At 48.7% G+C, this 27,701-nt stretch overlaps 1 protein-coding gene across 2 annotated transcripts in view; it reads left to right on the forward strand.

Annotated features, from left to right (window-relative positions):
• The window catches only part of LOC147703193 (dynein regulatory complex subunit 11-like), a 404,962-nt gene that overhangs the window by 271,007 nt on the left and 106,254 nt on the right, over positions 1-27,701 (forward strand). For both annotated transcript variants that reach the window (XM_086931729.1, XM_086931728.1), the window contains one exon: positions 12,703-12,761. In XM_086931729.1, the coding sequence (XP_086787855.1) occupies positions 12,703-12,761 (59 nt within the window). The remainder of the gene's footprint in view (positions 1-12,702; positions 12,762-27,701) is intronic.

Raw genomic sequence — 27,701 nt, forward strand, 5'->3', positions numbered from 1 at the left:
GTTTTCTTTCCGGCGTTGGGTTCAGACGTGTGTGCTAGTGCTCCAGTACGACACTGTTACGGTCGCCACTGTTCCTCCCCTCTGTCAGTATTGTTATCGAACACATTTCCTATTACGCTCTTCTCTGGTCTAGGACTCAAGCATCACTGGGTGACTTTCAGGCCAACCTCGGTCCACATGGGTCTCCAGGGCCTTCTTCTGTCTCTCGTCCGAGTCTGTCCTCCATGTATCAATGGTGATGGAATGGATGCCAATTCGTTACTGTTTTTGCAGCCACACTAGGTGCCCTTGGACAGACCTCCATTAGGTCTGCATTTGTGTCTGTCTCCCAAACACAAGGAAATTGCCTGTAAGGCCTACTGCTCCATCCACTCCCTGAAGACCCTCCTTGACCGTCATGCTCGATGTCTCAAGATGTTGCCTAGGAGCAGAGAAGACATACTGGGCCTCTTGGTCTCTGAGGATCTCAAGGGGGAACATCACCCACCACCTTTGCCATCAGATGAAGGGACCACATCCCCACTGACAGCTCCAGTTCCGATCTGGAGATCAATGACTTGCTTCCGGCACAGACTGTTGTGAATACAGACTTCCTTTCCCCTCACCACTGCACTGCACTGCTCGCACGACAGGTAGACCCATGATAAGTATCATCCTGATGCTCTGGAGTATCAGAGACCAGCTGCCAGAGCATTTCTACCTTTGGGTTATGGTCGGCACCAACCACCACCTTCAGACGTAAGACCCAGCTCTGATTCAGTGCTGAAGAGACTGTTGAGGCCAACACACTCAGTGCTGGCCACGTCCCCCTCGGCAAAGGCCTGCTCATCAGAGCCGACACCTTCGGTAGCAAAGTCAAAAGTGGCCTCGGAGCTGAACGCCTAGAGGCTGACATCAAATACCGGCCTCAGCTCTCGAGCTGTTGAACCGATCCTCCACACACACTGCAAGGGAAGATCGATGCAGGCAGAAATACCTTGCTATCCACACCAAATGGTCCGGATCCTAGCTTGCCCTTCAGGGTGTGGCTCTCAACATTCCAAGCGTCAGCTATCCTTTGAGGAAGCTTTGAACTTGCAATCTCCTTCCAAGTAGCACAAGAAGACAAACAAGACTAACTAGCCCTTTGCGCTTTTCTCTTCCTCTAGCTCTCCACTCTCCACAGTGCTCACCTTTCTCCCAGCCCCCCTCCCGCCCCCTCCCCCACAGGTGACCCCCTCCTTACACATCTCAGGGGTCTCTTCACTCAGACATGGAGGTACAGGGGAGAGGGAATGCCTTTCATACACCTCCATCAGGGGATCATTAGGATTCCCATAATGCTGACCCCAATGTTGTACCCCAGGGCCCTAAATAAATAATTTCTCTCAGAGCACTTCCACATAGTCACTGTTCAGAATGTCATTCTGCTACTGCAACAAGGCAACTTCATGGCTGCTCTTGACCTGACAAATCCCATTTCCACATTCCAATCTATCTCAGGTTTGCAGTCCACAGACAGCATTAGCTATTCAAGGTGCTCCCTTTTCGGAGTCATCACTGCACCCAGGGTGTTCACCCAATTTCTCTCTGTAGTGGCCACTCACTTGCGCAGGCAGCGCATCCATGTCTTCCCCTATCTGGATGACTGGCTCATCAAGAGTGTCACCCATTAAAAGTGCCCCAAACACACACTTGTCACCATCAACGGACTGTGCGAAGTAGTTTTTACTATCAACGTCACAACATCTCACACCTAACCCCTCCTGATCCAGCCCTAACTGGGGGCAAACCTCAACTCAGCAGTTGGCATGGCCTATGCAAGTGTTGCCAGGATGCAGTCATTTTGAGGTCCCCATCCCTCTTTTCCTCCCAGACCGACCAGTCACCGTCAGGACAATCATGCAACTCCTCTGCATGATGGCCTCCTGTATTGCCATAGTACCCCATGCTAGAACACACATACGTCCATTGCAGGAGTGCTTGGTGCACCAGTTGTCTCAAGCGTAGGGTCATTGGGACGATCTAATGTTGATCTGCCATCGCACTTGTCACTATCTGCAGTGATGTAGCACCAACAACCTGTTGCAGGCACGGCCTCTCCTCAACCAAGTTCTTCCCAGAACCATTACAACGGACGCCCCCCTTTTGGGATAGGGCACAGACTTACAGGACCTGACTGTCCAAGGCCAATGGGATCCCAGTTACCAGGGTCTCCACAGCAACTACATGTGACTGCTAGCTGTTCATCTAGTGTTGAAGTCTTTTCTTTCTCACTTGACTGCAAAGTAGTTGTTATCAAGATGGACAACATGACAGCCACGTATTATCTCCAGTTGTAGGGTGGCACATGATCTTCCCAGCTCTCTCACCTAGCTCAGTACATTTGGCATTGGACTCTCCGCCACAAGAGCCATCTGTTAGCTGAGTACCTTCCGGGAGTGGACAACAACTTTGCCAACCTCCTCAGCAGGATGCATCAAGTCCACGAGTTGGAACTCCCCCTGCAAGTTTTCCTCCAGTACTTCCACCAATGGAGCTTCCCTGAGATAGCCCTATTCTCCACGGCAGAAAATGCCAAATGTCTAAGCTTGACCTCCAGGTTCCACAGCCACTGTCCAACGGAATGCACTATGGATGAGTTGGTCAGGGATATTTCCCTAGGCTTTTCCTCTTCTCCTCGCCTTTTTAGGTCTCGCCTAGCGTTGCAGCGCGCATGCGCTGCCATCGCTATGTGAGGCATGCAGTATGTACTGTAGTGTGGAAGCTTCGTGGAAGCTCTGCCCACTATCTGCCCATTGGCTTTTGTCTTAAATGCTGCCTTCCGGTTGGTTTGAGGCTTGTTTGCCCCTCCTCATTCATCATTTGCATCCTTCCACGGCTATTAGCCCCTTTACTCCTAACACTATTTTCGTTTAGGTCTCGCCTAGCGTTGCAGCCTTTGCGAGGCATACAGTATATCCTGTAGTGTAGAAGCTTCGTGGAAGCTCCGCCCACTCTCTGCCCATTGGCTTTTGTCTTAAATGCTGCCTTCCGATTGGTTTGAGGCTTGTTAGTCCCTCCTCATTCATTCATTGTTTTATTTTATTTTTTTTAAACTCTGTTTATTGGTTCTCGTACACAAACAGCATACATACTGATGAACGATCATCTCTACAGTGAACATGGCATTACCAAGGTGTTGAAGAATCATTCCCTCCTCATTCATCATATGTATCCTTTCACTCCTATTGCCCCCTTAAGTCCTAACTTTTCTTACCTGTCTCCCCACCCCACCGCCCCCTCCCTCAGTCTGTGACTTCTCACCCTCCCCCGCCCTCCACTCCTGTTCGTGTTTTCTCGCCTGCCGGCACTTCAGTTTTCATCTTTATTATTGCCACCTTGAAATATACGAGTTCAAGATGCGTGCTGTACAAAAACTTCTCGTGTTTAATGAACTAGATTTTAATGTTGCTCTAAATATAAAAAGACTCTAGGCAACATTTGGGGTATGCATGGCAACTGATGCCTCTTAGTTCACAAATGGCATTGTTGTCGGGCGGGAGGAGCGGCAGTGTTTTCACTCATGCTTAAAACGAGCACTTTTAATAACTTCCTCTCAATTCAGTGCTATAATCTTGTGTACTGAGGTGGCGCGCTAAAAAAATGCACTTTTTTGAATTCTGAAGAGACATTATCACACATTTACATCATGTTTACTGTATGATTAACATGCCGATCAATTTAACAGCTCGCCCACTGGCTCGTAAACGCTTGGCTCGTCTCCGGCTGGCTCTACCTGCTAATTAATATATTGGTTTGTCCTCCTCTAACAAAGAGAGATGAATAGATACATGACAGTGAGCGCGGTAGATGGTAGAGAAATAGACTGGTGCAGACAAACAGACAAAGTCAGTCTCCATTGCCTCACGTCAGAATCATCACTATCAATAACCTGGAACTCTGCCGGCAACTCCTGCATGCCCCAACCTCTTCCCCCTCACCTATTCCTAGCAGAAGCAGCAGATTCTGAGCTGTACCCTGCTGGTGCAAAGAAGCACATCAGAGTCTGTAGAAGCGCTGGGATCCCTAGCCTCTCCAGGAGTGGCACCTAAGCCTTTCGGGTGCCTTCACACTCAGGATAAATGAATACATTTTGTTCTGTGCTTTAGTCGCCCCTCTTGAGCACTGTCTGGTAGATGGAGCTCTGTGTTAATAAGCACATTCAGAGAGGTGCTTGTGTACAAACAAACAGCCACAATACTGTACGTTTTGAACATGTAGTAAAATACCTGCTCATTGAGTACCTCATTGGCTGATCATTCCATGGCACTACCAAAATTTGCTCAACTGTAAAACACTCCCTTCTATGGGTCATTTAACAACTCGGGGTTTTGGGGTTAGGTAACCTACTTTGGATGCTGTGTAAAAGAGTAAATACAAAAATGACTGCGATGAAACTAAGCAACCAGTACTGTCTAAAACACTGTGAAAACAGACACACATTTGGGCATTTTGTTTAGTTAATGTCGATTTTCTCATAGATGCGAATAAAGTTCTCTTAATATCTTAATAAAATGTGCACACTTTTAACTAATAGCACCGGGCAACCTTTGACAACTAGGCAATGAATATATTTTTATGTACCACCGAAGCCCCCCCGCCCGCCCCCTTGGCAAACTTAATTGCCTCCCAGTGTTTGGAGGATAACCAAGATGCAGGAGAGTGAGTCAAATAGTCTAGAAAATGAAAGAGAAGCCAGGATTCTGATTCACATGCTCCGATCTCGATTGCGTTGGTTAGTCTGTAAGCACTACTTTTATTAATGAGTTTCGCATTAGTAAAGCACCACGGTGTGCATGTGTGGCGACACTTTACTCATGAGGTACGTGCCAAGCAATTGTTGACGCATTCTACACTTTGCGTCTTTTTCAATATATTTATTACGAAGTGCAGGACCTTTCTAAGGGATTTTGCACACTACATACATTCACTCCAAAATAAAATGTGTAGGTAAAAAACATTGCCATATACACCGTCAATAGTTCTAACTCACAAATGCGAGACCTATTTGCACTGCAAATGCTTGTTGTAGTTTGGAGGCTTAAGCAAATGTATCTCACCTTCATTCTGCTGGCTCCCACCTGGCCCCCAAACCTGGTTCCCAACTCTGCTTGAACTCTCAGTAGTTCCGCATGAGAGGTTTCCCAACCGGATGGACCTTCTCATGCAGAACTAGGGCAAAATCAAGCACCCAGACCCCAGGTCTCTTAATCTCGTGATTTGGCTCCTGAGGTCCTAGAGTTTTCCAACTTAATGCTTGAACAGTCTTAAGAAGGCATGCAGGCATACCACCCGTGCCTGTTATGCTGCCAAGTGGAAGAGGTTCATGTACTACTGTCACTAAAACTACATTGAACCTTTAGCAGCCAGTATATTGTCTGCTACCTACTTCCCCTGCAGACTTCTGGTTTAGCCTTAATTTCGATACACTTTCACATGGCTGCTGTGGATGTCTATCTTCAGAAGCAACAACACATTTCACTCTTCAGAATTCCAATCATCAAGGTTTTCACGAAGGGTCTTAAAAAGGTAATTCCTCCTTGTGTTCCAGTGCCCCCCACAAGAACCTCAACATTGTCTTGGCAAAAATGAGGGGCCTTCCATTCAAGTCCCTGCGCTCATGCCCCCTTCAGTTTATATCTTTGAAGGAGGTGTTTCTAGTTGCCATCACTTCACTCAGCTGTGTCAGTGAGCTTCAGGCACTAACCTTGGAAGACATTTTTTCCAGCTCCACATTGATAGGTTTGACCTCCTTACCAACCCCAAACTCCTTCCTAAGGTGGTCTCTCACTCCTATATTAATAAATCCATCGAACTCCCTGTTTTTCCCCACAACCTGATTAGGTTGCGGAACAGGCTCTTCATATACTACATTGACAGAACTAAACACTTTAGAAAGTCACAGGTACTCTATTTTGCTGTCTTTAAACCCCACAAAGGACACACCCTATCCAAATCAGTCAGTGATATTTATAAAGATAAACAGTTATAAAGCATAGCAAATGCCCATTGGTGTCTTGGTGCTGATGTCTGTAAGAAACTATAATGTGATGAAATTAAATAAAAGGAAACTAGAGAAGGGAGGAAAAGAGCCAGGATTTGAGATGTTTCAAATAAATGCTCCAATTTAGCTGACCTCGCAGATGCCAAGGCAGCTGATTCCAAGGTAGGTGGCAGGAGTGAACTACCACCAAAATCTTTTGTAATTTTTGGGGAAATAACCATTTTGGATGTTGCGGAACGCAAACATCTACCTGTGGTATACCATAAAAGCTTTTCCCTTAGATACTCCGGACCAGTGCCATGGTGAGCTTTGTGTATTTGCATAATGCTTTAAAGTCTGCTCTCTTTTTCACTGGAAGCCAATGAAGCTCCTCTAATGCCTTGGAAACTGAATGAAATATCTGGATTTTCTTGAGAAGCCTTGTCGCTGCATTTAGCAAACTCTGTAGTTTATTCAGGTGGCCTTTTTGAGTGTCCAAATAAAGGATACTACAATAATCGCCTTGACAAGACTAGATGGATAGTAAAGTGTATCCAGACATGCTTGCTAAAGCTAAACAGACCTTTGCCCATTCATCCTAGATCGCACACCACTCGCAAACAAGCATTGTCATAGCCAATAGGTCTTGCCTTTGGTACCTCAAAAGTGTCTTGCCATGAAGCACATTAACTGTTTACAATTGCAAATATTGCAGAATTTCAATATATGTCAATGCGCTCTCTGAGAAAGTGATATTTTTTGACACAGAAAAACATATTATGTCTGAAAAGAGAAGTCTCCTCCCTACTTCATCAAAGTGCACTCATTCCAAATATTCAGAGTGACCTGAACATGAAACATGGTTGGGCTAAGATAATTGAGCATGTGATATAAACACAGAAAATGATGGGGTAACTTCCCTTGAGGGCTGTGCTTATTATTGATTGGTTAAAAAAAATATATTTATAGCCACAGGAGAGTGGAAAAACGTAACTCTAAAATACAGGAACTGTTGGTATGAGGTGTGAATGTGTCCTACACTTAATGAAAAAAAGAGTTCAAACCAGCGAAAACACAGAAAATGCTCACACGATTCCCTTATGAATTTAAAAGTTCACAGCCTAACCCGCTTGGAATGTGAATGAACAATTCGCAATTTGACCAAGCAAAAAAACGGCCCAAAAAATTGTTCGAAATCATCAAGGTTCAAACTTAGTCATTCCTACCTCCCACCACTGGCTCAAGGTTCTCTGCCGAGTTGGGAACAGTTTGCAGACTTCTTCTTGCAGAAGTCCTTGAAGATGGAATCTGACTTATGCGCTACCCTTGAGCAACTGTTGAGCTGCCTACAGACTTCCCTACATCACCCGAGTGCAGATACACTCCATATGCTCCCCTACCTCCCCAAAAACAATGCTTCCTGGAGCTCGTTCCAAACTGTGGATGAATTCACTATTCGCAAAATGCGGATGTCCTTGAAACCTTCTAATCATTACACCGACCCTTTACCTGCGAACCTGTTCCCGGTAGTCAGATCCTCCCTACTAACACTCTGGACCAGGATCGTAAATGCTTCTCTCAGTCAAGGTGATATTCCTGATTGCCTTAAAGCGGGCCAAGTTACCCCGATTCTAATGAAATCATCTGCGGATCACACAGACCTTCATAACTTTCGCCCAATTTCCAACATCCCACCTTGGCAAATCTACTGGAGAAATGTGTGCTCGCCCAACTCTGTAACCATATCGATCATTTCCACCTCTTAGACCATTGTCAATCTGGTTTCCGCGCAGGTCATAGTACAGAGTCAGCGCTGACGCACATCGTAGATGATGCACTTAGAATGTTGGACCATAATGAGGCCTGCCTTTTGATCCTTCTAGACCTGTCCTTAGCCTTTGATACAGTCAAACGCGATAACTTAACTGTCCTCCTGGAACGTAGGATGGGGTTGCCTGTGCCTGTACTTAACTTGTTTGCCTCTTTCCTTCACAATAGGTAACAATGCATCAAGGTGAACCAATCCCTATCTCACTTGGCCTTCCCGCACCAAAGGAGCGAACTACCAACTCAACATCCTCAGAAAACTCAAACCCTACCTTCCTGCTCCTGACCTTATGGTTGCAGTGCAAGCCCTAGTGATCTCAAAACTGGACTATGGTAGTGCTACGCTGTGTGGCTTGCCCAGAATGAGGATGGCTCCCCTTAGGGCTGCCCTCAATTCTGCTGCTAGGCTCATAACTGGCACCAAAAAAATCAACCATATCTCTCCAGACTGGTTAGCCCTTAATTGGCTTACTTATGAAGCCCGGATACACTTAAAAATCGCATGCATGGCACACAAAGCCATCCACCAGCAGACTCCGCAATACCTTGCGCTAAAATTGGTGCCCTCATGTGGCTCGAGAGTCTCCAGAAGTGCCAGCACCCTATTACTTAAACCCCATAAATTCAAGAAAAAAAAGACCTACAACCGTGCCTTCTCGGGGATGGCTGCAAGGATCTGGAACTCCCTTCCACCCGAACTTAGGACGAAACCTTCCACGTTCCTCTTCAAGAAAGAAGCCAAAAGGCTCCTAATGAAGAAATTCTTACCTCAGTCTGGCCTCGCCACTTGATGCCGTGGCCTTACTGTCAATCCATAGCCCGGCGGCCTGGACCATTTGAATGTTAGGCCTTTTTCATGTCGGTAAATTTTCGCCCTGTATATTATGGTCTTGACATTTTATAACTCAGGAGAATGTGTGATCACTTTTGATAGTGAAATTTTAGCTTTGCTTACCATGTTGGACACTTAAGGTTCTGAAGGAGGTTCAGACACCTGTGACTGTATAATTTTTACTTCGTTTATTTTCTCCTGCTGTGATATTTCATTTCATGTATATGTCTCCTTGCCTGTCGTGTTTTAAAGTCCCTGACAGACAAGACCTGCTTAGCATCGCTAATAGCATACAGTCCGGCTCACCCATGGACGTCATCCCTCGGAAAACGTTGTAAGGGAATTTTAGAAAGCACTATTGATCATATTGGTCATATGATAACTCTATCCTTCCAAGAGTGCCATGTGTTGGATGCATGGAAAATGGCCCAAGTCATCCCATTAAAAAAGAAACCCAATGTGCAAATTTCCCAGTTTCAGAATCTCCGCCCTATCTCCCTCCTCCCCTTCTGTATGAAAGTGGTGGAGAAGATAGCCAACATTCAACTCATGAAACATCTTGAAGATGAGTCTCTCCTTCACTCCACACAGTCAGGGTTCAGAGCCTGTTACTCTACTGAGTCAGCCCTTCTCTTCTCTACAGAATGTCTGAGGCAAATGGCGGATGAGGGGCAGACAGCAGCGTTGGTACTTCTAGAACTTAGTGCAGCTTTTGACACCGTGCTGCACACAACGCTGCTGTCTCGCCTCTCGGATATGAGAGTGGTAGGATCTGCCTTTGAATGGATTAAATCTTTTCTTGAAAACAGGAGTTTTCAAATGCATTGTCCTCCATTCAAATCCTTCCCCAGGAAGCTGAGACATGGGGTTCCACAGGGCTCCAGTTTGAGCCCTACCTTGTTCAATCTCTATATGGAACCCCTGGCCCACATTGTGCAATCTTTCGGAGTGGATATTGTCACGTATGCTGACGATACCCAAGTCATGATTAAACTCACGCACAATCAGGAAGATGCCACCAATTTCTCCAACTGCCTTTTGTCAGTAGCAGGTTGGATGAATAACAACTGCCTACGCCTTAATGGCGACAAGATGGAGCTTTTAGTCATCGGTAAATCCTTTTGTGACTGGTCACCTGAGTGGTGGCCAACTGAACTGGGCGCAATTCCTTCTCCATCGGAATCAGTCAGGAACCTCGGAGTTATGCTTGATGCTGATCTCTCTTTTAAACACCAGGTCAGCAAAGTCACGGGTAGATGCTACAGCATACTCAAAACTCTTCGCAAAAGCCTCGACCTTCTTCCCATCAACGCTAGGAGAAACCTCATCCACGCATTAGTCACACCTCATCTTGACTACGGTAATGCCCTGCTCTTAGGTTTAAGTAAGAAAGGCTTACACCAACTGCAGTGTGTACAAAACGCTGCTGCACGCCTGGTTCTTAATCTGCCCCGCAGAGCCTCTGGGAAGTTGGCTCTGTCAAGACTTTACTGGCTCCCCATCAGGGAGCGTATTAAGTTCAAAGCGCTTTGCTTTGCCCACCGCATTGCCCAAGGAAAGGGCCCAAGATACCTGCAAAAGCTCCTTACCGTCCATCGCCCCATCCGGAACCTGAGATCGGCCGGAGCAATTCTGTTTAAACTCCCTCGCATTCGCAAGGCCAGGATGGGAGGCCGTTCCTTTAGGTTTTTGGCAAGTAAACACTGGAACGAACTGCCCATAGATCTTCGTATGGAGCCCTCAGAAACAAAATTCCGTTCAAAACTTAAAACCCATCTTGTCCCTGTCAACTACAACTAGTGTTTCTAGCTTAATTTTCCCCCTCCCTCCGGTCTTCTGCCTTCTAGGGTCTTACAGCAATTTATAGCGCGGGGGCACACTGTTTTAGTGTAACCAGGCGCTCTAGAAATGGCTATATTATTATTATTATTATTTCTATAGTTACTCTTCGTTGTTTACATGTACCCTCTTGCCTCATATATTGTAAATCACTCTGATACCCCCAGTGGTCATGTTCGTGCTATATAAAACTTTATAAATAAAATAAAATAAATAAATAAAATAAATGGCAAACTCGCAAGCTATGAGACCACACGCCATGTAATTAGCGCATGACAATTATATATTTAGCCCAAAACCACTAACCATGTCCACAATGGCAGGCTGTAAGCTCTTATAAAGGTTTGAATGCCAAATCACATCTGCCTTGTAAACGTGGTCAACGTGATCACGTACCATGAAGAATGGAAAAGGTATTGCAAGTAAATAAACTCTCCATACATGAGAAGATAAAGGGGCATATCGACTGTAAATGAAAAGAAAAACACACCGAAAGCCATATGAGTAAGTCTCCATTAACTGTCCGTGTTGAAATGGCCATAAAACAGTGAATTTTAATTGAATTATTGAACAGAGAACAGACATTTCTAAACAGAGTCCAAATAACTACCTGTACCTAACTGAAGGGACAACTAATGATGTCTAAAAGACGGATTAAAAAATCACAGGTGGCACAGTCAGTTAAGAACACGAAGAGTCTAAAAGTTGCTGCGATTGATCCCTGTAAACACCAAATTCAAAGAGTCAACCTAGTAAATAAAGAAATATGAGCTACCTATGTTTTGTATGCACTACATTACCCAAACAAGCTGCAGGGTGTTGTGGGGAAGAAGGCATAGTAAGATTACGTGAACTGTAAGCAGTGCCGGGGAGGAGAGGGCGGAAAGAAAAAGTAGTGCTCACAAACAAAACATATGCCCACTAATGAAAGGATCCATGTATCAGGTGCGGTAGCCAGGGCAGTCACAAAACAGCCACAAGGCAGGGCAAATGTAAACTACTCACCAGTGAAAACAATTGAATTTGTAAAGGCAGATCAAGGAACCAATGCAAAAGCAGTGGGCGTGTGTGGGTATGTTCCAACCTCACAGAGGCAATACAGCATGCCTCGCAGAGCAGCGCATGCATGCTGACTCTAGGCTCGACCTAAAAAGGAGCCTCCATGGTCTTTCTAGGAAACATCCTAATAGTGGACATATTCAAAGCAGCTACCTGGTCCACACCACACACCTTTACCAAACAGTATTGTGTGGGTGTGCTAGCTCTTCAACAAACCAAAATTGCCAGACAGTACTTCAGACACTTTTTCAATCTACTGCAATGGCCACGCGCTAGCCACTGATATTTGGAAAACTGCTTTACGCTCTATGCACAGAATTTTCATCTGCAGCCACACATGCCTCAGATGGTAACTGTTACCTGCCCAGTACACATCATATTGTGGCATGTAGTGCTGTAGATTCACATGCAGATGCCTCCCCAAATGCCTGTGGCTATTGCAGTAATCTTTCTATCTTAATTTTCTTTTTTGCATGGCCATCTCTATGCATCACTTCTTTTCGCAAAGCATCCTCACCTGCCGTCCTGTAAAATAATCTCATAATAGAGTTGATGACCATGCGCATTACCTGCAAAAGGAGGAGTCACAGTACCTCTTGAATCAAAAGACTTCTTCGAAGAAAAACAACTTGCACACTACCGGGCCCAACATTAGATGGCAGGAGTATGCATAGCAAATGAATCTACAGCAGTAAATGCACAAACAGATGTCTACTGGATCAGTAACATGTTCCTTCCACACTCTGTGCCCTATTCTTGCATTGCACACAACACATACAACCATACTCCAAAATACAGCCACTGTTACATACCCTACTATTCTGCAATCTTACATTTTATATTAGTCCATATTTACTCACTACACACCTCACTACATTCTTGCATTTCCCACCAAGAGCTTCTATCACACTCTACATCCCACCCTAATACCAGTCCATACCATGCCCTACAAACACTCCTCATCACATCCTGCTGTCGCATCCACCACCACATTGTACTTTCACTTTGCACCACCCCTGGATTTTACACAAAAATCTCTATATATACACGGACAGTGGCCATATTTTCACTGCACCTTTGATTCTGTTCTGTTTGGTTCTTTCAAACTTTCAAGTTTTGTCTGCTTCTTGTATCTCACCAGAAAAAAGGAAAAAAGAAGGGTGGAAAGAAAAAAAAGGAAAAAGACCTGACTCCAGATCGGTAATGTGTATCCCGCAATCCCTACCTCTCTTCCTTTGTAAAGGAGAAGCCACTCTGACTGGCCCCCTCATTTTTGTTGCTTTTGCTATCTCATTTGTCACTATCATTCTTTCATTGTTCCTCCTCTTCACACTCTCTCGTGTGACAGCAATTACTCTTGTGCCCAGACACACTCTTGCTCTCCTGTTTTATAATGCTGACACTCCTATTTCTTTTTCCTGCTGCTTTCCTCTTGAACATATTACATTTTGCTTAATGCATTTGAGATTGAATAGTGCAGATGTTTCTATGACCTCTGATTACAGCTCTCATTTGATAATACTGACCTTTGTAAGGCCTCTTGTTACAACTGTCCTTAGATAATCATAAGCCTTATGTCCTATTCTCTCTCCGTTTATGATGCTGACCCTTCTGCGCTATTTTATTCTTACTGTAACGTTCTACTCATAGCCTTTTTTGTCATCTTCTGTTTACCTCCCTCTCTCTTTCTCTTTGTTCCTTCGTCTCTCTCTCTCGTGCTCTCTCTCACACTCACAGACATCAACTTCTCTTTCAAACACTCACACACATCTACTCGCACACACACAGACAATTCTGTGCACCTTACTTTTGCATGCTTACTTGCATTTCCTGGTTCCCATGGGTAATACCAATCCTTCTGATGGATACTTTGACCTACAGACTTAGAATATCCTGAGGTGCCAGACTGGATCCGAAAATCTTTACACAGCAGTACTTCCGAGCACTGATAGGCGGATATGAGCAGCGCTGCATTCACTTCATCTGTCTGGAAGTGATGAGCAGAGCACCACTCTTGCACTCTGACATCAATTCCTTTCTTTGTGTACCTTAAACCATGGATCTATATCTCTGCTCCCCTTTTTCCTTGTCGGTTTCACAAGATTTCTTCTAACAGATCTTCAACTAGTCTGTAAGTGAACTATGTCCCCTCCTAAAACTATAGGTTTTAAACCTTGATAGAATTGTTGTTGACAAATTTCTGTGACTGACCTGCATACCATATGCCTTTGATGTTTGGGCTGAGGACATGACTCCAAGTTGGGTGAGAAACATGTCTTCATGAATTCAAAGGTGATCCGAAAATGTGAAGCAAAGCTGTATGTCACGGTAAACCAGAAGAAACCACACAACACCTGCTTCTATTTGAAGTCGAGAACATGGACTCCCAAGGTAATTTCTGTAAAAGGTCCTTGTCCAGGTCGAAATATTTGGGTAAGTTCATATTGAAGGTAAAGAGGAAACACAAGAGAGCCAAGCAGGACTCCCTATCCTGACACTCTCGCCAGAGAATTTGTGGGGGTGACTCGCTCCTGGTCCACCGAGGAGCCTATTCCACAATTAGTTGTGATGCATCTAAGTTCCCTGTGTCATTGGCGATATTGCAACAAATGGAGGCCCTTATGGAGGCTGTGTTGCACCCATCTTCCGATTCCCATTGGCACACCTTCAGGCCCAAGGATTAAAGGCACCTCCAGTGTGGTTACCGCCAATAAATCCATTCTCCGTGCCACAATCTGTCCCATTCCCTTCAACTGTGGCCACAACGTCAACCCTTTACTTATACCGGTGTCTGACTCTGAACCAAACTCAAATCAGTTACTACTGTAGTTGCATCTTGATTTCACTGTGACGCCTTCGGTCTACATGCAGACAGATTCAGACCGAATACTCCCTCTACTGCGGAGCTGCCATCACATTTTCCATCAGAATTTTGAGTCAGACTCAAATGAAAGCCAACCACCCCTTCGGGATCATAGCGGAGATGACGGTGATCATTTTCCTCATAACAACAAAGAGTGTCTGAGGGTCAAAGGAAAAAAGAGGTTCAGGTGTGTATACAAATATGTGGCACAACTAGAGATGACAAAGAAAAAGTGATAGTGCAAATGTGTGACAAAGAACACTACATTCCTTGAGTTGGGAAAAAGTACCCATCAGTTCCTGCTCGGTACCGCCCTGGTCATCATTTGGGCTCTCCGTAACCCAGGAGAATGCTGTCCGTCACTAGATGTTGATGTGACGGACAATTAATACAAAATAAATGTGTATTTTTGAGAGGTGATACCGGAAATAGTGTTAGTGAATAGGGGTAGCTCAATTGCAGTGCAAAAAGTGTGGTGATTGTGAAATAATATAAAATTGGATAGAAATGAGTAGAAGGTATCACATTTTAATGGTTTTTCTCAGTTCTCCCAATGTTAAAAACAGTATAGTGCGCCAACAGATTTAACTAAATATCTGTTTGCAACATGTTTCAGCATATGTGGCAAAGAGATCCGCCACTGCTTTTTTCAGGACCAGTGTATTAAAGCTACTGCAATATTAAAATGTATTATATCACCTGTGTGATCATTTGTCCCCATATTATGATGACAATAACCTATACATGGCCCGTGGGTTCAATACATCCCCTGAGACTGGGTTGATTCCCTTCAAGACTACCAGCAGATGAAAGTGCTTCCTTTACTGTGGTGCAACTCTCCTCTCTGGAGATTAAATTGAATGTACTTACAGACAGTTTGCAGCCTGGGCAGGACAGATCTGAGCCTCTACTACCATTTAATGATGCTCTAATTGGCACATCTGAAAGAAACAGGTTAGTGTTAGATTCCTTACCTTAGAATATCCCCAGGCGTCAGACTGGATCCGGAAAGTTTTCGTCAGCAGTACCCCCTGCGCGTCGCTAGGCGTCGGCTGCGACTCCGCGTCCGTCGTCGGCATCATGATTGCCGGGATGACATTGTCGGAGTACTTAGACGCCGCCCTCGCGCGCTGACGTCAGTTCTTTTTTTTCGCGCCAGTACTCTAGTCATTTTTTGACTAACTTTTTTGATCCCTTTTGATCGCTTTTCGAGTCGACCTTCGACTCGCTGTGCCGATAGGGATGCCTGGTTTTAAACCTTGCGAGACCTGTCACCGCCTGATGTCGGTGACCGACCCCCACTGTCGGTACCTTTACTGCCTCGGGCCGACAAGATGCTAAGTCGTGCCCCGACTGCCGGGCCTTGACCTCGAAGGCTAGACGGGAGCGGTCCTATAAGCTGCTCGAGCTCCACTCGAGGTCACGGTCGAGGGGGAAGTCGAGGGACCGGTCGCGAAGCCGCAGTGATTGTTGCTCGACGAGTCACCACCACTCGTCGAGCTCCAAGTCCTCAGGTAAGTCGAGGCATTCGAAAAAGAAGTCGAAGAGGCGTCATCGCTCTTCTGACTCCCCCCGGCGCTCGCGCGACGCGGCCGGGGGCTTGGGTGACACCGCCTCGTCCAGCTCCATACCCGCCGGTCCTTGGGCTGCACGCGACGCCGGAGGCGATCAGTGCTTTCCTCACTGCCATGAGGTTGCACTTCCCTCCGTCGGAACCTGCTGAGGCGCCTTCGGGTCGTCGACTCCGGTCCCAATGCCGTAGGGCCCCGCAGGATCCAGGCCTGGATCGGGGTCATCGCCAGTCGACCTTGCGACTCCTCCGCTGGCGCCGACCCCGAGGGTATCACTCCCCGGACAACGTTGACCCCAGTTTCAGCCCCGGTCTGGGTCTGGCGTTGTACCGGTGCCGCTCGGCGCCGTCTCCGACGTCAATGGGTGAGGCCTTCACCTACGACCCGGCTCCATAATTTTTGCCTGCTTATCAGGAGATGGATGACGAGGGGGACTGGGAGGGATCTGAGGACCCTCTGGCACAGCAGTGCCAGTTGAGCCAGGAATGGGCAGAAGAGCTGAGGGAGACCAATGGTCTGGACACTTTGCCCGACACTGGATTCGTCTCTCCTCCCTCAGTGGCTTCGGAGGAGGGGGCTGCTTACAGTGTGGTGTTGAACAGGGCGGCCAAGGCTTTGGCTCTTGAGCTCCCTGTTGCGGCCATGAGGACTAACCTCCTCTCTGAGGTGCTCAAACCGCAGGCAAGCTCCTCGGAGCCTCTACTGCCATTTAACAAAGACTTCACCGATGTTCTGATGGGCACCTGGTCCAAGCACTCCACAGGCCTCCCTGTGGATTGGAACGTGGTCCGACGCCACCGCCAGGCTCCTGGCGATCCCTGCTTTCTGTCCGTTCACCCCACCCCGAGAGCCTGGTCATCCAGGCCTCTACGTCCCAGACCGCATTCTCGACTGCTCCTCCGGATTGGGAATCCAAAAGGTATGATCAGTTTGGGAAGAAACTGTTCTCCTCCCTGAGTTTGGGGCTGCGGTCTGTCAACACCGCCTGCCTTTCGGGCCGTTACACCCACTCTCTGTGGGATACGGTTGCGGAGGTGCTGCCACAGTACCCGGAGAAGGCCCGGACATGGCTCGCCCAAGCCCTGGCGGAAGGGCGGGATGCAGCACACTACTCGATCCGATGTGGACTTGACACCACAGACTCGCTGGGTAGAGTGATTGCAACGACAGTGGCGGTGCGCCGCCACGCCTGGCTGAGATCTGCCAAATTTTCAAGGGATATCCAGGCCACACTCATGGACATGGCCGTCGCCTCTTTGGCGACAAAGCAGACAGTGTGCTAGAGCGTTTCAAGGACTCCAGGGCTACAACCAAGTCTTGGGCCTAGGCCAACACCAGCAAACTTCCACTTTGCGCCCTTTTCATGGCCAAGGAAGGGGCGCCCCCACACTTCCAGCCAGCCCCAGACCGCAGATCCAGTCTCAATGCGGTCGCAGACGTGGTTACCGCCGTGGCAGTGCCGGGGAACAACGGCAGGGTCAGTCCACATCCGCTCCCGCAGTATCTGCCTCTAAGCCTTCCTAGTCCGGCATTTCAGGCCCATTCGACGCCAGTGGGGGGCAGGGTTCACCATCACCTCCCCCACTGGCGTACCATCACATCGGACACGTGGGTGCTGCAACTCGTCCGAAGGGGCTACTCTCTCCCCTTCAAGGCGACCCCTCCAGCCATGCCACTGCAGTACCACTGCATGTCGGGGGATCACTTGCAACTTCTGAAGGAGGAAGTTATGGCCCTCTTGGCCAAGGGTGCCATCAAGCACATTCCTGGGCCAGAAGTAGGACGTGGTTGCTATTCCCACTACTTTGTGGTACCCAAGAAGGGCAAAGGAGGCCTACGCCCAATCTTGGACCTACGGAGCGTCAACTGCTTCCTCCGGAAGGAGAAGTTCAAGATTTGGCTCAGGTCCTAGCTGCCCTGGATCCAGGAGACTGGATGGTAGCGTTGGACTTGCCGGCGCTGCCTGCGGTTCATGGTAGGCCACAATCACTTTCAGTTTACCGTGCTCTCCTTCAGCCTTACCAGCGCCCCTCGGGTGTTCACCAAAGTGATGGCGGTGGTCGCAGCTCATCGGCGCAGATCAGGGGTTTCAGTCTTCCCCTATCTCGACGATTGGTTGTTGAAGGCGGGTTTGCCCCAAACAGTCGTCTTCCACCTCTAGACTACGGCCGACCTCCTGCACTTGCTGGGGTTCTCCATCAACGTGCCGAAGTCACACCTGTGCCCTTCTCAGAAGCTCCTTTTCATCGGAGCGGATCTGGACTCGGCACAGTTTCGGATTTATCCCCCAGAGCAGCGGGTTCGGAATATTCAGGCTCCGATTCCGATCTTTCAGCCTTTATCCCGAGTCTCGGTTAGGTTGATGCTGCGGCTCCTGGGGCTGATGGCCTCCTGCATCCTTCTAGTGCATCACGCCAGGTGGCGGATGCGGGCTCTGCAGTCGGACCAGAACTTTCAGTGGGCACAGCATCAGGGCAACCTGTCCGACCACATCCTGATCTCGGAGGGCACTGCGAGTCAGTTGCAGTGGTGGCTCACGAACCGCGATTGGGTCAACGGCAGATCTCCCTACCCCAACCTGAGCACGTAGTGGTGACAGATGCGTCCCTCCTGGGATGGGGGGGCCACATGGCAGAGAGGGAGATCAGAGGCCTCTGGTCTCCGGAGGAGTCCCGGCTCCATATCAACCTTCTGGAGCTGCGGGCGATCAGACTCGCACTGAAGTCATTCCTTCCCTCTGTCCGGGGAAGTATAGTCCAGATGTTCACGGACAACACCACCGCCATGTGGTACAGCAACAAATAGGGCGGGGTGGGGTCGTGGACCCTTTGCCAGGAGGCTTTGCGCCTCTGGCAATGGCTGGAACACCAGGGCGTCACCCTAATGGTTTAACACCTGGCAGGTTCCCTGAACGCCAGGGCGGACGAACTCAGCCGCCGGTGCATGATGGATCACGAATGGTGTCTGAACTCGGACGTGGCGCAAGGTCTCTTTCAGCAGTGGGGAGAGCCTTGGTTAGATCTATTCGCCACCGAAGAGAACGCGCAATGTCATCAGTTCTGCACATTGGAATTTCCAAGGCGGCACTCGCTCGGCGACACTTTTCGTTGCGAGTGGAGCTGCGTTCTGTTGTACGCCTTTCCGCCTATACCACTTCTGCCCAGAGTGCTGAAGAAGATCAGGCAAGACCGGGCCCAAGTCATCCTTGTGGCTCCGGACTGGGTACGAAGATACTGGTATCCCGAGCTACTCAGCATGTCAGTCAATCCCCCGATTCGTCTGCCACTTCAGGAGGACCTTCTGTCGCAGCAGTAGAGGACTGCCCTCCACCAAAACCTGTCCAGTCTCCACCTACATGCGTGGAGATTGAGCGGCGGCAGTTGAGGCCATTTGACTTGCCTCCTGAAGTTTTTGAAGAGATTCTGGCAGCCAGGCGACCCTCCACAAAAACGGTATACGCCTGCAGGTGGAACAAATTTGTGGCATGGTGCACAGCAAAGGCTGTGGATTCACTCTCTGCCCCCCTTTCAGAGGTTCTCTACCTTCTTTCTCTTGCCCAGCAGGGCTCTGGTCTGGGCACTATCAAGGGCTACCTCTCGGCCATTTCAGCCTTCTTAAGTCTTCCTGATCAGCCTTCTCTTTTCAAGTCCCCTGTTGTAAATAGATTTTTGAAAGGCATCACACGCATGTTCCCTCCTGTTCCCTTCGTGATGCCTCAGTGGGACTTGAGTCTTGTTCTAAAGTATCTGATGTGCGCTCCTTTTGAGCCACTTCATAACTGTCCTCTTCATCTTCTGGCTCTTAAGACTGCATTCCTGGTTGCCATCACCTCTGCCAGGAGAGTGAGTGAGCTCCAGGCTCTATCTTCTGAACCTCCTTTCCTCTCTGTCCATCCGGACAAGGTTGTTCTAAGGACTCGTCCTTCTTTCCTGCCCAAAGGTGGTCACAGCCTTTCATATCGGGCAGTCCATCACCTTGCCCACCTTCTATCCGCCTCCACATCCCTTGAAAGAGGAAGAGTGGCTCCACCATCTGGACCCAAAACGTGCGCTCTCATTCTATCTGGACCGCACATGCCAGTTCCGGGTGGACGACCAGCTCTTTGTTTGTTACGTGGGCGCAAAGAAGGGACGGGCGGTGCACAAGCGAACCATCTTTCGGTGGGTCGTCTTGTGCATCAAGGTTTGCTACTCCTTGGCGAAAAAGGAGCCTCCTGTTGGGCTGCGCGCCTGTTCCACTCGGGCCACTGCAGCTACTACTGTCCTGGGTCGGGGAGTCCCCTTGCAGGTAATCTGCCAGGCAGCTACGTGGGCCTCGCTGCACACGTTTGCTATAGACTACTGCCTGGACAGCCAAGTCCGGAGAGATGGCTTTTTCGGCCGTTCCGTTCTCCAGGACTTTCTGGTGTGATCTTAGTTCGGAGACCCACCACCAGGGTTGGTATTGCTGGGGTATCTATTCTAAGGTAAGGAATCTAACACTAACCTGTTTCTTTCAGATGCACTTCGGTAAATATATATCTGTAAGAAACAGTAGTTTGTGTTAAATTCCTTACCGCCCCACCCATCCTCCCTGTTCTGCGAACCGATATCTAGGGTTAAGGACATCCCCTTCAGGGCCCTAGTTTCATGGCACCAGTGTCGGTTTCTATCATGGCTCTGCGTTCCTGGCGCGGAAAGCTATGTACAGAACTGATGTCAGCACGCGAGGGCGGCGTCTAAGTACTCCGACGACGTCATCCCGGCGATTTCAACGCTGACGACGGACGCAGAGCAGCAGACGACGCCTAGCGACGCGTAGGGGTACTGCTGACAAAAACTTTCCGGATCCAGTCTGACACCTGGGGATATTCCAAGGTAAGGAATATAACACTAACTACTGTTTCTTACAGATAGAATGTTACCAAAGGTAAGTAACTTGTGCATTAATGGCAGCTGATTTAAGCCCTGTTCTTGCCCACTGGTGAAAAGGAGATAGGCAGACACCACAGACTGGTGCCAGGTGACCTTGATTTTTTGACTCAGCATCCTACTCCAGAAGATTTAGGTATTTGGGAAATGGCTGTTCCGCTTGACCAACCTGGCTTTAAGGTCAGTCATTGCCAGTTGCCAGCTCGGGAGTTACACACACCCTCTAAGGCACAGTCGCTGAGATTTTGTTGGTAGCCCCTCAGGAGTTTTGGGACTCTTTGACTCAAATCATTCAGGAGGTCAGGATAGCTAAATATGTAATCCGTTCTGGTCCAGACACCACTGATTGCTTGGGGCGAGCATTTATAGTATGTTACTCCATTGCCATTTATGGATGAGGTTCATAAAAAAAAGCTCTCTGGAGATGACCAGCCTGTCGAAAGATCTCTCCTTTTTGGTAAGAAGGCTGATTCCACCTTGAAAAGCTTCAAGAGAGCTGGACCACATTGTGTTCTCTGGGTCTTTTAATCCCTGCCAAACACTTCCCTCAACAAATACAACCCTATCACATATCTTCCCAGTCCCCCTCCTGTGGGGCATTGCTTCCAAGTTACTTCAGTGGGACAGAACCACCCTCTAGTAGGACGAATCCAACACTTTCTCCAAGGTTGGCAAAGATGGGTCCTTCAGACTATTCAATAGGGCTATGCTCTTCCATTCCTTTCCGAGCTGCTGTTTCTTCCACCCACATCAGAATGGCTTTTAGAATAGCCCCTGCCATTTTGTTACAGGAGGTGCAGGCTCTTTTGGCCAAATGTGCATAGAAAGAGTACCAGCCTCAAAAATAGGGGCTGGTTGTTATTCCTGCTATTTCCTTGTGCCGAAGGATGGAGGCCTTTGTCCCCCTGTTGATTTTCACCCTCTGGACGCCTTCCAATGGAAGGATTAGTTTCAAGATGCTCACACTTTAACACATATATTTCTCAAGTTACTTTCTTCGAGCTGATGCACAGCTGCTCATTGTGTCTACTTACTCTGTAGACTGGGTTTCTTTTTGCATTTACTTCAGCTCATCACATAAATGAGCTTCAGGCTTTCTTGGGGTAGCATTCCCTCGCCAACCATTTCCCATGCAAACAGGTGTTGACGACCAAAGGAGCCTGTATGCCAAAAGTAGTGTCCCCTTTTTACACAGGGTAATTCATCACTTTCCCAATGTTTTTTGCTGCACCTCACCTCTTGAAGTAGGAGGAGAGAGTTCATCATGTTGACCCCAAGAAAGCCATGAGCTTTCACATCAATCAAGAGCTCATTCCACCAAAGCCAAGGCTGCTATTACTAAGTTGGCATCCCAAGTGTCTGTTCTTTGCCTTTGTCAGGCTGCAATGTGGGAATCAGTATACACATTTGTGGAGAACTACTGCCTTGACGACCAGAGGAATGGGAAGATAAATTTGTCTGTTCAATCTTGCAGGGCTTTTTGTTCTGAGCTGATTCCACCTTCTAAAGGGAGGTACTGCTTTGGTATCTCTTCTAGAGGTAAGGAATCTGCGGTTGGAAGTATCCATCAGAAGAACAAGTTACCTATCTTCTGTAATAGTCCCTCTGATGGATACTTCTCCTAACTGCAGATTCATCACTGCCCTCTTGTATGCCTGTTCTGTAGGATGGTCTCTTTTTTCTTCTAAAAAGCTTGAGATCTGTAAACTAGTACTGGTAGGTCAGAAGGCTCAGATAAAATCAAGAAAGGAACTGACGTCAGCTTTCAGTGATGGTGCTTGTATGCAGCTCCGTTTGTCATTTCCGGATGGAATGGAGTTAACATAGAGCCACATGGTGCCCCCTACCTACGCCCAGGAGCACTGCTGTGGAAAAGTTTCCAGATTGAGTCTGGTGCCTGGGAATATTCTAAAGGTGAGGAATCCAGCAACAACCACCTCAAGTGCATCCTGCTCAACACCCGCTCCGTCCACAGGCACGCCGTCGAACTGTGGAACCTCCTCGACACAACAGCGCCAGACGTCGCCTTTCTCACGGAAACCTGGATGAACGTCTCCTCAGCCCCCGACATCACCATTGCCATCACCCGGAGGGACCGCGCCAACCAAACCGCAGGAGGCATCGCCTTCGTCCACAGAAACACAATCCGCATCATGACCAACTCCGACGACACCCTCACAGCCGCCAAGCACCTTCACTTCCAGATACACACCGACCCCAAGACCACCCTCAGAGGCACCCTCATCTACAGACCTCCGGGACCACGCACACAATTCAGCGAAGCCATCGCAGACTTCATCAGCCCGCTTGCCCTCACCTCCTCATCCTACATCCTCCTAGGGGACCTCAACTTCCACCTGGAAAACAACAATGACAACAACACCGCCACCCTGCTGGACAACCTCGGACTCAAACAACTGGTGAACACCCCCATCCACTGCGCCGGCCACAAGCTTGACCCAGTCTTCTCCTCCAGCAACCACATCTCCTTCAGCCACTCCACCGAACTCCACTGGACAAATCACAGCTGCCTTCACTTCAACTTCAGAAAAACCACGACCCACCACCACCTGCAACAGGCTCCCCGAAGATGCTGGAGCAAGATCACCCCCGACCAGCTGACCACCTCGCTGAGCCAGATCCCTCCCACAACCACTACGGACTCCAATGAAGCAGCCCGCAACCTCACACAGTGGCTCACCAACTGTGCCGATGCCCTTGCACCATTGAAGAATCCTCCCAGCAGACCCGGCAGCAAGAAAGCCTTGTGATTCACCAACGACCTCAAGAACTCCAAGAAATCCTGCCGCACCGTCGAGAAAGCCTGGCGCCACGACCAGTCAACAGAAAACATAACAGCCCTCAAGAACGCCATCCGCAAACACCACCAGCTGATCCGCAACACCAAAAGGACAGCATTCAGAGAATGACTGGACAACAACACCCACAACAGCAAGGAACTCTTCAGCATCGTCAAAGAGCTCTCCAACCCCAGCGCCAGCAACAACGACATCAGGCCCTCGCAAGTCCTCTGTGATTCACTTGCCGCGTTCTTCCACCACAAGATCGCCGACATACGCAACAGCTTCGGCGTCCAGACCACGCACCCAACCACCGAACCAACGCCCCCCACCACCACCCTCTGCACCTGGACCCCCGTCAGCACTGAAGACACCACCCACGTGATGAACACCATCCACTCCGGCTCCCCAGCCGACCCCTGTCCTCACCACATCTTTAACAAAGCTGACTCCATCATCGCACCCCAACTCCGGTACATCATTAACAACTCCTTCGCATCGGCCACCTTTCCTGAGAGCTGGAAGCATGTAGAGATCAGCGCCCTCCTGAAGAAACCCACCGCGGACCCCACGGACCTCAAGAACTTCCGCACCATCTCGCTCCTCCCATTCCCTGCTAAAGTCATCGAGAAGACCGTCAACAAACAGCTGACCGCCTTCCTTGAGACAAACGGCTCCCTCGATCCATCGCAGTCCGGCTTCCGAGCTAACCACAGCACCGAGACCGCCCTCATCGCAGCCACTGACGACATCAGGTCCCTGCTCGACAACGGGGAAACTGCTGCCCTCATCCTCCTCGACCTATCGGCCGCATTCGACACAGTCTGCCACCGCACCCTAACAACCCGCCTCCACCACGCCGGGATCCAAGGAAAAGCTCTGGAATGGATCACCTCCTTCCTCTCCGGCAGAACTCAGAGAGTCCGCCTCCCTCCCTTCCGCTCAGCGGCCACCAAGATCATCTGCGGCGTTCCTCAAGGCTCCTCGCTCAGCCCCACCCTCTTCAACGTCTACATGAGCCCCCTCGCAGCCATCGCACGCCAACACAACCTAAACATCATCTCCTACGCTGACGACACCCAGCTGATCCTCTCCCTCACCAACGACCCCACCACCGCCAGAGCCAGCCTCCAGGAAGGAATGAGAGACGTTGCGGAATGGATGAAGCTCAGCCGTCTGAAGCTGAAGTCGGACAAGACGGAAGTCCTCATCCTTGGACCGTCCCCCTCCGCCTGGTACGACTCCTGCTGACCCCCTGCTCTGGGCACCGCCCCCATACTCACGGACCACGCACGCAACCTGGGGTTCATCCTGGACTCCTCCCTCACGATGATCAAGCAAGTCCATGCCGTCTCGTCATCATGTTTCAACACCCTGCGCATGCTCCGAAAGATCTTCCGGTGGATCCCCACCGAAACCAGAATGACGGTCACCCAGGCCCTCGTCACCAGCCGACTGGACTACGGGAACACCCTCTACGCTGGAACCACAGCCAAACTACAGAAAATACTCCAACGCATACAGAACGCTTCTGCACAACTCATCCTAGACATGCCCCGTCACAGCCACATCTCTGCCCACCTGAGAGACCTGCACTGGCTCCCCGTCATCAAGTGGATCACGTTCAGGCTCCTCACCCACGCACACAAGGCTCTCCACGACATGGGCCCCAAATACCTCAAGAATCGCCTCATGTTTTACACACCCACCCGCCAGCTCCGATCCGCCAGCCTCGCCCTCGCCACCATCCCACGGATTCGCAGAACCACCACCGGAGGAAGATCTTTCTCCTACCTGGCAGCCAAGACATGGAACTCCCTCCCCACACACCTACGGCTGACCCAGGACCATCTCTCCTTCAGGAAGCAACTCAAGACCTGGCTCTTCAAGGAGTAGCAGCACCCCCCTCCCCCAGCGCCTTGAGGAAACCCTAGCGGGTAAGTGGTGTGCTCTATAAATGTGTCTGATTGATTGATTGCATCTGCAGTTAGATAGATAGTGTCCAATAGAAAGAGTGTTACCAATAGCAAGTTTTTAGTCTGTGTCTCCTTCCATTTGCTCCCTTAAAGGATTATTCTGATTGATCACGCTCCCCTTATTGCGTTTTTTACCAGAAGACTTTGACCTTTTCCTATCTTTTTTCTGCTGCTCTTCAGTTGAATAATGCTGATCATTCTAGGTATGCACTATTCTGTTTGCCTCTTTATTTAATACTGCTCCTTTCATCCATGCCTGTAGTTACCTCTTGCTGGTTCTGCCTTGTCAGTCAATCTTGTTTTATTTAGACCGAAGGTTGAAGAAATGAGGGACACTTTCTCTCTAATGGATTCTGCGAAGAGCGGTGGGAAGCACTGTATTCCGTTCCCCTATGTTTGATGCATCTTTTCACTCCCTATAGTCGGCTGATGGGTTCTAGACCAGGGGCATAGAGAACCCCCACTTAAGCAACTTAAGTGAGGCAAGAGCTGCTAATGGGTGCCATGGTTTGTTGAAATAGGTCACACTAAACCTTAATAATTAGCTATTTATGAGCCTTCTCTGTCTACAGAGCTGCTAATAGTTAGGCTATAAATGACGAGAGGTGTGGGAGGTAGGCAGACATGCGCAGCAAAGGAAAGAGTGAAATAAAAACATGAAATCACAAAAATAGTATAAACACAGAACAAATAGAGAAAGTAAGCATGAGTGAACGGTAAGAAAGAAACTAATGAATAACTACAAAAGATGGGTACACAGAAGGAGGAAAGAATGAGAGGATAAAGGAAGAATGGAAGGAAAGGTAAATGGAAATAAGGAAGAAAAGGTGAAAGGCGCATGGTAGGATAAAAAGATTGATAGATGAAAGGGTGAGTGGATTGATAAAAGAGCAGAAGGATTGATAGGTTATAGGGTGAATGTGTGGAAGGTTAAGGAATGGAAAGCCGGGGAAAACTGAAAGTATGGATGGATGAAAGTATGGATAGATGGATATCTGAAGGGATTGATGAGTGGATGCGTGAAATGCTGAATGTATAGATGGATGGATGATTAAACGGAGATAAGTAACTCTCCTAAAGAGAGCAGGGTTTGCTTGCTTCATGCATTCAGTGTGAGTAGAGTGCAAAATTGATGGTTGTAATGCTGAACAATGTCAAACAGTCAATCCCCAATCAGAGGTCTGGGCCTAAATCAATAATTTTTTGCTCACTATGCCATTCCAGTATAGACCCAGCCATCTGAAAATCAGTCTTAACCCTGCTCCCCATAGAAACAGTCCAGCCCGAACTGCCATGCCATGTCCTCCTTAGACAGCAGATAAGCATCCTAGGATAGGTTTCGAGGTATCCCTCCTCACTTAAAGAAATTGCATGCTCCTGAGGCGGAAGCCGGGAGAATCTGTGCTTGACTTTTAAACTGTTTTAAACTCTTGCGTGTGATTAATACTGTGTACCTTTTTAAAACAACTGCCTTCTCCTGCTCAGCGGACCTCAGCGCTGACGAGGGGAACACACCCTCATTGACGCCAGCCGAGGGGAATCCATTGCGCTCACGCCCACCCCATCTGGCCACGCCCCCCCTGCAAGTGTATTTAAATGCGCGCTGAATCGCTAGCGCGACTTAAAGAAATTGCATGCTCCTGAGGCGGAAGCCGGGAGAATCTGTGTTTGACTTTTAAACTGTTTTAAACTCTTGCGTGTGATTAATACCGTGTACCTTTTTAAAACAACTACCTTCTCCTGCTCAGCGGACCTCAGCGCTGACGAGGGGAACACACCCTCATTGACGCCAGCCGAGGGGAATCCATTGCGCTCACGCCCACCCCATCTGGCCACGCCCCCCTTCTCATTATAAAAATGTGTCTCTACCGGAAGCGCAGCGGACGAGCGCAGCGGGCACGCCCGTCTGCGCCCGTCCGCGACCGGATCGCGCCCGGCGCCGGCCACGCTGCCAGTGAACAGTTACACACAAGCAGGATAGTCTGGACTAGTAGTGAACTACTAGCACTAAACTCAGCC

This window comes from Lissotriton vulgaris, chromosome 7 (assembly GCF_964263255.1).
Source record: "Lissotriton vulgaris chromosome 7, aLisVul1.2, whole genome shotgun sequence".
NCBI classification, from domain to species: Eukaryota; Metazoa; Chordata; class Amphibia; order Caudata; family Salamandridae; genus Lissotriton; species Lissotriton vulgaris.